The sequence below is a fragment of the Periophthalmus magnuspinnatus genome, chromosome 9 (assembly GCF_009829125.3).
Source record: "Periophthalmus magnuspinnatus isolate fPerMag1 chromosome 9, fPerMag1.2.pri, whole genome shotgun sequence".
Taxonomy (NCBI): Eukaryota; Metazoa; Chordata; class Actinopteri; order Gobiiformes; family Gobiidae; genus Periophthalmus; species Periophthalmus magnuspinnatus.
The window spans coordinates 13,324,470-13,334,251 of NC_047134.1; the positions used below are offsets into that span (position 1 = coordinate 13,324,470).

General features: G+C 38.1%; 2 protein-coding genes across 2 annotated transcripts; both read left to right on the forward strand.

Annotated features, from left to right (window-relative positions):
- The first annotated feature begins 1,818 nt into the window (after positions 1-1,818).
- On the forward strand, positions 1,819-6,422 carry riok2 (RIO kinase 2 (yeast)). Its single transcript, XM_033973155.2, has 10 exons — positions 1,819-2,022; positions 2,095-2,233; positions 2,312-2,428; positions 3,909-4,084; positions 4,160-4,248; positions 4,344-4,535; positions 5,106-5,198; positions 5,273-5,668; positions 5,804-5,903; positions 6,026-6,422. Exons 1-10 carry the CDS (start codon positions 1,957-1,959, stop codon positions 6,185-6,187), a joined length of 1,530 nt encoding a protein of 509 aa, XP_033829046.1. The 5' UTR covers positions 1,819-1,956; the 3' UTR covers positions 6,188-6,422.
- A 1,090-nt stretch (positions 6,423-7,512) lies between these two features.
- LOC117376091 (protein limb expression 1-like) lies at positions 7,513-9,770 on the forward strand. The gene is made up of 6 exons (XM_033972495.2): positions 7,513-7,999; positions 8,169-8,368; positions 8,563-8,703; positions 8,874-8,969; positions 9,034-9,111; positions 9,181-9,770. Exons 1-6 carry the CDS (start codon positions 7,927-7,929, stop codon positions 9,598-9,600), a joined length of 1,008 nt encoding a protein of 335 aa, XP_033828386.1. The 5' UTR covers positions 7,513-7,926; the 3' UTR covers positions 9,601-9,770.
- Positions 9,771-9,782: the final 12 nt, after the last annotated feature.

The following is a 9,782-nucleotide window of genomic DNA, read 5'->3' on the forward strand; positions in this document are numbered from 1 at the left end:
GTCCTTTCATCACTTTGACCTATCAGGACTCACTTTTATCTCTGGGTTCATCAATTTGTAATCAAAGAACTTGGATTTACTACAGGTCTGCCACAAAAATCTATCACATTAGAATACACACAATAGATTTTTTAATATAAAAAAAACCAATATTTTATAGAAATGTACAACATCTCTTTAAATGTATTAGACACATGTGAATGTGGTGCTTTAAAGCTACCATCTGTAACTAAATTGGCCGACCCCCCACTGTTGTGGACTCACATATCACCACTAGATGCTATCTACGTTAGTGCTGTCTGATACTGTGTCAGCTTTGGCCTGACGGAAGATCCTGCCATCTACTGGTGAAAAAAACAAACTTGAAGATGGTAGCTTTAAACAGTTGTTTGAAAGACTGCAACATAGGTTTCTTTCATATTTGTTTGTAATCAGGCTCATTTTCAGCATTTTGAGATCTCTAGTGCAACTCTGGTGCGACTAATGTGTTCTCCTTACAGCTAATGGAATCAGAAGCAGAAATAATACTGCTTAATGTGGTAGAAAGTTCCCTCACTAACATCTGCAGAAAAATACTCAGACTGTGCTCTGCCGACACATGCTGGACCGGCCGTTATGCCTCGTTCCAGATAATCCCACACACTCCCTCCACACACCAGCCCGATTCCGGCAGCCCACATGGGTCAGTCCAGAGAGTGTCTATGTGTTCGTGAAAAAGCCACTGCAGCTGTCTGACATAGATAATAGAGACTCAGTCTAGTTGGGTTTTATTACACAGCCTTGTTCAATCACATGTCTGCAGACTTTAGGTGTCATTTAAGGTTTAGGCTCATCTCTAAATATTACACAGGTTAATACATCGCAAAATTTATTTTGGATATACTTTGGATTTACTAATTATAATTTATTAGGAATACTTTGTGTTTCTGTAATCATTTATTATGAATTGTTATAAAGCAATCTGTTTTACACTCATATCAAATTTAGCAGGAAACAGCACAAATCCTTAGAAAATCATCAGGTTTCTCATTTCAGAAAAGTTCAGTTTTAGGAACAGCAAAGATACAGCACAGAACCCTCAAACCCCCATGCGTCTATTAGAGGACCCAAGGCTGGAAGGATGAGAAGAGATTTATTTATTTTTATTTTTTTTAAATAAATAAACCACTTGGTTATTTGAATGAGTAATGTAATGTAATGTAATGTAATGTAAAGCATCTTTGAGGGTCCCAAAGACGCTTTATATTACTCACTCACTCCACACCTGGCGATGGTAAGCTTCTGCAGCCAGCCACAGCTGCCCTGGAGGAGGTTGAAGCAAGGCTGCCAATCTGCACCATCTGTTCCCCGAACAACCACACAACACATTCATACTAGGGAAGCAAGGTGGGTGAAGTGTCTTGCCTAAGGGCACAACACCAGTATGCAATGGTCAGAGGGGGAATTGATCTTCGGACCTTCCTGAATGAGCTCACCGAACAAGTCTATGACGCTCACTGAGCTTTTTGTGTCGCAGTGCCATCTAGCGTGCATTGTGTGAAAAGCAACTCTATGGGGCCTATTACGCTTGAACAATATTTTTTTTTTACTTATTTGTTATCAATCAATCTTTTCTTTATACAGTAACCTCGGTAAACTTAGTGAAATCCTAAATTCGGTATGAAGTAAAACATTTTGTATCATGAATTAAATGTATTTTAAATTAAACTCAAAAGACGAAATGATAGACTGGAATAAGCCCTGGGGTAAGCCTAGACCATGGCCTAGACATGGCTCTAGATGGCAGTAAAGCGACCACGTGAAGCTCGCCTTAAGGCGAAAACCGTAGAACAAGAACAGCACTTCCGGTCTTCGGCCTCGCACGTGTGTTTACATCAAATTGGGATATTATACTATCTTTGTGATTGCGGTTGTGACAGTTTTACAAACTGCAGGTGTTTATCCAAAGGTACAAAGATGGGAAAGCTGAACGTGGTGATTTTAAGATACTTATCTCGTGATGACTTCCGTGTTCTCACAGCGGTAGGTTTTACAATGTTCCTCTCTGTGTTAGCTTGTGCTGATGGTGCAGCTTACAGTAAACTGTTATAACAGGTGGAAATGGGGATGAAAAACCACGAAATAGTCCCCGTCAGTCTGCTGTCCTCCATCGCCAGTCTGAAACACGGAGGCTGTAACAAGATTCTCCGAGAGCTCGTCAAACACAAGTTGGTGGTCTATGAACGTACCAAGAGTAAGAATGTGTAAAAAAAACAAGCTGTAGAGCTCTGCAATATGTCTGTACTAAAATAATGTGTTTTTTCACTTTTAGCGGTCCAGGGATACAGATTGAACTATGGAGGGTATGATTATCTTGCCCTAAAAACCCTGTGCGCAAGAGATATTATTATCTCTGTTGGCAACCAGATGGGAGTGGGTAAAGAATCAGGTAATGTGGTTGCTTATTCAAATAATGTTGATTTCTTAACCCATTCATGCCCACATTGTTCCCAAAAATGAAATTATGTAATGTACCTGTAGTACTTTGATATGATCAAGTATTACTTTTTAATGAAAATTGTCAAAAAGTGTGTTTTATGGTTTGTCACAATTGAGACTAGTGGGATGATACCTTATATTGTGAATTAAAGGTGCTATAAGATGTTTTGACAAATTCAATGTAAGAAATATTCTCCATTTTGCTACTGAGATTGTAGACACATTTATTTTTTATGACAACTGAACATAAAAAACTATGGATTTCTATTTAACAGTGCAGATGGGGTATAATAATTACTGAGAGAACCTTGGATGTTCTATAGACTTGTTCCAATTGCAGCTGAAAGACCTTGGGTGTTTACACACATGTCTCAATAGTAGCTAAAGGACCCTAGATGTTATTCAGATTTCTCTCTAGAGGTTATAGAGGACTTTGGATGTTCCTCAGACTTGTCCCAATAGCAGGTAGAGGACCTTGGTTGTTTCTCAGACATGTCCATCGTCCAGCTTGAGGATCTTGGATGTTCTTCAGATTTCACTTTATTGCTTTTAGAGTTATTTAGATGTTGTTCAGACTTGTCCCAATAGCAGCTAAAGGATCTTGGATGTGCTTAAGACATGTCCATCGTGTAGCTAGAGGACCTTGGATAGTCTTCCGACTTTTCCCATGTTCCTCAGACTTATCTGTCATGCAGCTACATTATTTTTTGTGTGTTTTTCAGACATGTCTCTATATCAGCTAGGTTACTTTAGCTTTTAAACTTTTCTAACTGGGAGAATGGAGAAGGGGTGGGGCTAGTGGTGGACATTAACCTGATTCCACCAGGTCAGTATGGTGTGTTGAACCACCTGCTGCACCAAAGTTCAAATTTTTAGGGACAATTACTTCCAGGTCTTGGTAGAGCCATCACCTTCATCCGACATATCATGAATTTCCCTTAGGGTGGATATAAACCAATTCAATACATTTTTATATGTTAAAAAAGATGTGTGCTCCTATATACTGCCCTATACTATGGTACAGTATTCTATCGCACTGGTCACAATTGTTTCCACCGACATGTTTTACATCCTTCACTCAGCAACTTTAAGGTCTCTAGTAATAATAATGTACCAAAAAATCATTGCCTTGGGTTACATTTAAATAACTTTTACTTTTTATTTGAGAGAATTCTGGCCATCATCTTCTCCTCAAGGTGTAAATTTTACATAACCATCTCTGACCATGTAAAAAATTACAGTAAACATGTGACACTGCACACATTTCAACCTAACACTTTATTCTTTCAGAAATATAGAAAATACATTGAAAATATACACAGTAACAAAGTGATCACAATTGTGACTGGTGGGTTTAAATTGGTTAATTTACCAACCGCTGCAATATGTCATAAAGAAAGTGATAATGGAATTTTTTCTTTTATCCATAGATATTTTCATTGTGGCCAGTCCAAACGGGGAGCAATACGCTTTGAAACTTCATAGATTGGGTCGCACATCTTTCAGAAATTTAAAAAACAAAAGAGATTACCACAAACACAGAAGGAATATGTCCTGGCTCTACTTATCTAGGCTCTCTGCCATGAAGGAATATGCATATATGAAGGCAAGTAAAGTTTATAAGCAAAATCAAATCAAATACAATCAAACTACAGTAAATGTTTCAACACTTCTTTTGCAGGCGCTGTATGATAGAGGTTTTCCAGTTCCCAAACCAATCGACTACAACAGGCATGCTGTGGTCATGGAGCTGATCAATGGGTATCCCCTGTATGTAAAATGTTGTTTTTGGAATTGATCTATAGATAACTGCTACGCTTTCTGTAGTCCTTATGATGCATATTAACTGTCCAATTGTCTTTCAGGTGCCAAGTTCATGAGTTGCAAGATCCTCCAGCTCTTTATAATGAATTCATGGAACTTATAGTGAAACTGGCAAATTATGGCTTAATACACGGTGACTTCAACGAGTTCAATCTGATTTTGGATGATCAGGACCACATAACTATGATTGACTTTCCCCAGATGGTGTCCACATCTCATCCTAATGCTGAATGGTTTGTTTGCTTTTCTTGCCAACTAAACATTGAGTTTAATTATGTTAAAGGTCCTATGTTGTGCAAAAAGGACTCAGCCATGTTAAAGTGTTGTTACCTCGTTAAAACCTGGAGTTGTCTTTTGTTTTATTCACACATGTTTGAGTAACTCTTATTAGTCTGTCTACATCTCCAAAGTTCAAAATGCTCTGTTCCACGTTGTGATCTCATGAAGTGGTAATTTTCAACCTAACAGCTACCTTTTACATTTTGTTTATTAGAGATTAACCATTCCTGGGCTGAAATTATCCAAAAAACTGTAGTGAAGGCGTATGAAGTTTAAAAACACAGTGGAGCACTTCCATGTATTACCACATGACATCACAATGCGGAACAGTGTTCCAACAAAGCAAGTGTTTTCAGTTTGAGAGAAGAACTCCATATTCAAGGTTTGTGTGTTAAACATGTGTGGATGAAACAAAACACAACTCCAGGTGTGTTTATGATGAGGAAAAAAATATTATAACATGGATCAGAAAACAGCGCAATATGTGCCATTTCATATTAATTCTTGATGCTTTATTTTTCAAGGTATTTTGACCGTGATGTCAAGTGCATCAGGGACTTCTTTGCCAAACGATTTAATTATGAGAGTGAGCTCTTCCCTACCTTCAAAGACATAAGGTAACATAGACATTTAGTTTTACTTAATAACAATTGTATATTTAATGGATATCTTTTTTGTGTTGTGGTTCCAGGCGGTCACATTCTCTTGACGTTGAGGTTTCAGCAAGTGGCTTTACAAAGGAAATGGAAAAAGATAGTGATTTGCTGTATCCTGCTGGACCTGAGTGTGAAGATGACGACGAAGAGGAAATTGAAGAGGAAGAAATCTGTGAACAAGAACCAAATGACACAATAGATTTAGAGGAATTTAAGCATGCGATGTTGGAACTTGAAGGTCTCAAATGTGGGGACTCAAATGTTAAAGAGGACGAAGCAAAAACATTAGAAAAACGTGACACTGAGATTGAACCAAGAGTAAAAAATGAGGATGAGACTGAAGGGGCTGAAGAAGAGCTAAATGAAGCAGATGATGAATGTCCAGAATTAACACATCTTTCTGCCTCCAACGGAGACTTCAGACCTTTTAGGTAGGCCTTCTCACAGAATATGAAACTAACTTAAAATACAAAAATGATAGAAAAATTTCTGTTGACCAGTTGTCTGGGTGGTTTGGTTGCAAAGATACAAGAACACTGGCCTAACTGTGTTTCTATCCCATACAGAGACCCAGAGAGTCTTCTACACATTTCAGAACACAGGAGGCAAAGGACAGACAGTGAAAATACAATGGGCAGTGTAGGAAGCTGCTCCACCATACCACCTGTATGTGAAATGATATTATGTAGTACAGCAATATTTTACACTTAAGTCTTTAAAATAACATTACATATTTAAGTGTGTAATATGTGACCCTACTAAAGATGTGACTGTTATGTGTGCTTCAGGATGTCGTGCGGCAGAAAGTGCGGAGACAACTCACCAAACAGCAAAAAGCAGCACAGAGAAGACGGCTGCAAAAAGGAGAGGCAAACCTGGTGACAAAATCAAGGAGGGACACACAAAATACAATCAAGTCCAGTATGGAAGGTGCTGAATTTTGGGGATAATTCTGCGGAAATGAATGTTCTCTTTGTGGATTTTTTTTTTCTGGAACAAATGATTTATCAAGATTTAAGGGTTTTTCTTCAAGATGGACATACTATTCATATCTACCAGACTGTCATTCTGTCATTTACACAGTACATTATGATAAGTAATTTTATAGTATTTATTACATGAGATGAAAAAGATCAGTTCTTGATGTACTGTTAAACAAAGTAAAATTAAAATGGAGCTAACACTATTATGCTGTTATGTTTATGAGTGCCTAAAGCAGGGGTGTCCAAACTATGGCCTGGAGGCCAAATGCAGCCCTCAGACCAATTTTTATTCGCTCTCAGGCCTTCTGCTATATTGGCATCATAGGCATTTTTACAGCAAATGTAACAAATTCTACTACTATATTTGCTATTATGCTGCATTGCATTGTGATACAGACCTAAAATATTTTATACACTAATATTTTGTTTTACCACCTTAAGCTTTGATTACGGCATGCATTCGCTATGGCGTTGTTTCAATAAGCTTCAGCAATGTCACAAGATTTATTTCCATCCAGTGTTGCATTAATTTTCCAACAAAATCTTGCATTGATGATGGTCGAGTCTGACCGCTGCACAAAGCCTTCTCCAGCACATCCCAAAGATTCTCAATGGGGTTAAGGTCTGAACTCTGTGGTGACCAATCCATGTGTGAAAATGATGTCTCATGCTCCCTGAACCACTCTTTCACAATTTGAGCCCGATGAATCCTGGCATTGTCATCTTGGAACATGCCTGTGCCATCAGAGAAGAAAAAAATCCATTAATGGATTTGGCCACTCAGTATGCTCTTTGAGCACATACGGTTGCTGAACCTAGACCTGACCAACTGCAGGAGGCTCGTACCTATTTGCTTAGTTAAATCGAGGTGGTGTATAAAATGCACTCATCTGAATGATCCACTGTCTTTGGCCCTCCGGCCCTCCACTTTAAATGTTTTAATATTTGAACTTTGGTGAAAAAATATGGACACCCGGTGGTCAATAGGTTATTATAGCAATCAAATACTTTAAAGTATTTTTCTCAGTCAACAAGAAAGAATACGTTTACATACATTTAATAACTGATACCCTGTGTAGAGAAGATACACAATTACAATTAAATGCAGATCCTTTCATATCAATTACGGTACTAACTTTTTTATTATTACCATGCAGAGGAAATTGCCAGTAATTCATTTATCAATAACATTTATTCATAATAGTGCCAGGGGAACAATTATTATGTAGAAATCAGGGCTCATTTTGCTTAACGCTTTGGATGAAATAAAATATGTCTTCCATTTAGGCTTGAGAAAAACATGCTCATATATAACACTGAACAATACCTAACAAGTGTGTGGTTCCACTCGGAGACGTCTTTGCTGGTCTTGAATAATTTGGCTGTTCATGGATTAGCCAGTTGTATAGCTCGTGGGGAGGGGTGCGGCATTCCACTGCTGCACCTTTAGTGTGTGTGAGTAGAAAGAGTGAGGGGGCCCTCTAAGCTAATTGGCAGAGAGTGACAAAGGTGGTCTGCTTCAAAAAAGAAACCCCAGAGACATTCACACTGCAGAAGGAGGTGGGAACGGGCAGAGAAAGCTGTGCCAGAGGGCTTTCACTATTTCTGTTTGAATGAAGAATTTGGTTTAAAAATATCAGATGTTAAGAAAGTTTAACTAGAAAAACGTGGATTAAAAGTTACATGGATGACAAAGTGTAAGAAGGATGAGTGAAGAAAAAGTTGAAGACATCAACTCCCATCTTCCACTTTGGGAGACAGACCTCAGACTCAATGATTGTGAGTATTATAGTATATTTTATGATGTGATTGACAATTTATTCTTGTGTACATTAACTAAATAAATTAGAATATTTTTCTTAAGAAAAGTAACATTTTCTTCATATTTTACTTGCTTTTGTGTTGTGGTGTTTTACATAATGGCTTATTAGTATTTTATTGTGTGCAGTGAATGTGGTGGCAATGCTCCACGACTTCTGGGAGCAAAAGCAGATTAATCCTACCAAGAGTTCATCCACTGAATCAGAGGCTTTATCTGGAGAGACTGGCAGCAGGAGCGAGAACTTGCTATTGTATGAGTCTGCACCCGGGTCCTCCTGTGTCTGCTATGTTACACTGCCTGGAGGAAGCTGCTTCGGTAACTACAAGGTGTTTATCTAATCACTATGGTCTAAAATCTTTGGATTAAAAAGAGAACTATATAATGTAATGCAAACATGATATCGGCACTAAAACTATACATTTTTGGGGGAATGGAACTATGGATTTATCCCATTAAAATCTGTTCTGTGAAATTTCCTGTGTTGCCCTGTTAAAATAATTACATTTTTTTCTTTTTGCAGGCGTGCAACACTCAGGCAGAGGCCCGGAGGGATGCCGCTCGCGTTGCCTTAATGAACTCACTGGTGAATGAGCTGCCATGTCGACAAATCACCTCACAGTTTATTACTCAAAGTTTGCAACAAGCAGCATCTGACAGTATTGTGAGTACGCATTGTGTAAAAATTAAATGCAATTTATATATAATTATAAACATTTGAATCATTATAGCATTGCATAAAATGCTGTATTATACCTCATTATTTAGGCTAGATGAGATCTGTGGAGAATTTTAACAATTCGCATGTATTTTGCACAAATGTATTTTTTCCAGATGTCCATTGAGGATGCCAGAAATTCAGACACCAGTCTAGGTACCTACAGTTTCTTGCTTCACTCGTACATTGGGAAGTCTATGCTGCAGTTCCAGGTAAGAGACTGTTGACAGAAAACTACATTTGCAGCAGATTGTGAAAATAATTTCTTTTTTTAAGGAAATGATGACAATTTTCCAGTTGTTGCATTGGAATGGAACTCTCAAAGCACTGAGAGAAAGAAAGTACTCTCGACAGGTAAAAAATATGATTACAGCTCATTTGGTGTAATTTCATTTGTATCATCTATTTTCTCATAATTTTCAGAGTGTGATTTCGTATTATTCTCAAAGAGGCCTGGATGAGTACATGCGCAGTAACATGGCTCTGGACTGGCTCAGTCGAGAACAGAGATCACCTGGACGAATTGGAGAAGAGTCCCATTTGGCACAAAGAGAACTGGTTTTAGCTCGACGGAGGGGGCAAGAACTGCGCTTTTACAAAGAAAAGACAGAAATACTAACTTTGGCTCTGAGCCAAGCATATATACATCCTACACTCAGGGCGGAAGAAGCACCAAGTCACAAATACAAACAAGAATACCTTCCTTTATACAGGCTCTGCAGCCAGGGCACAGAAGGCAATATAACTCCACCCTGCAGCCCAACATCAACTCTACATGAAAACACAAAGCAAACAGTCAGTCAAACATCCTCAAGCCTTTGTCTGGACAGTTCTTCACAATAATTACGCAGGATGAGGCTATACTGTATATGAGCCTTAGAACAAACTTAAGAAAAAACTGTTGTAGCATTAAAAAGAGAATTGCTTTTAGTTTCTGTTGTCTAAGAATAAAAATGTACTCTGTTTATATTTGTGTTGTCAAACAAGTTGTCCATAAACTGATATAGATCTAGGCAGTCTATGGA

Bases quoted from the DNA above. Each gene is read 5' to 3' on its own strand.
- LOC117376091 (XM_033972495.2), top strand. From the start codon at position 7,927: ATGAGTGAAGAAAAAGTTGAAGACATCAACTCCCATCTTCCACTTTGG. The intron at 8,970-9,033 runs GTAAGAGACTGT...TCTTTTTTTAAG, and splicing joins AGTCTATGCTGCAGTTCCAG to GAAATGATGACAATTTTCCA. The intron at 9,112-9,180 runs GTAAAAAATATG...CATAATTTTCAG, and splicing joins AAAGAAAGTACTCTCGACAG to AGTGTGATTTCGTATTATTC.
- riok2 (XM_033973155.2), top strand. From the start codon at position 1,957: ATGGGAAAGCTGAACGTGGTGATTTTAAGATACTTATCTCGTGATGAC. The intron at 4,085-4,159 runs GCAAGTAAAGTT...CTTCTTTTGCAG, and splicing joins AGGAATATGCATATATGAAG to GCGCTGTATGATAGAGGTTT. The intron at 4,536-5,105 runs GTTTGTTTGCTT...TTATTTTTCAAG, and splicing joins TCTCATCCTAATGCTGAATG to GTATTTTGACCGTGATGTCA.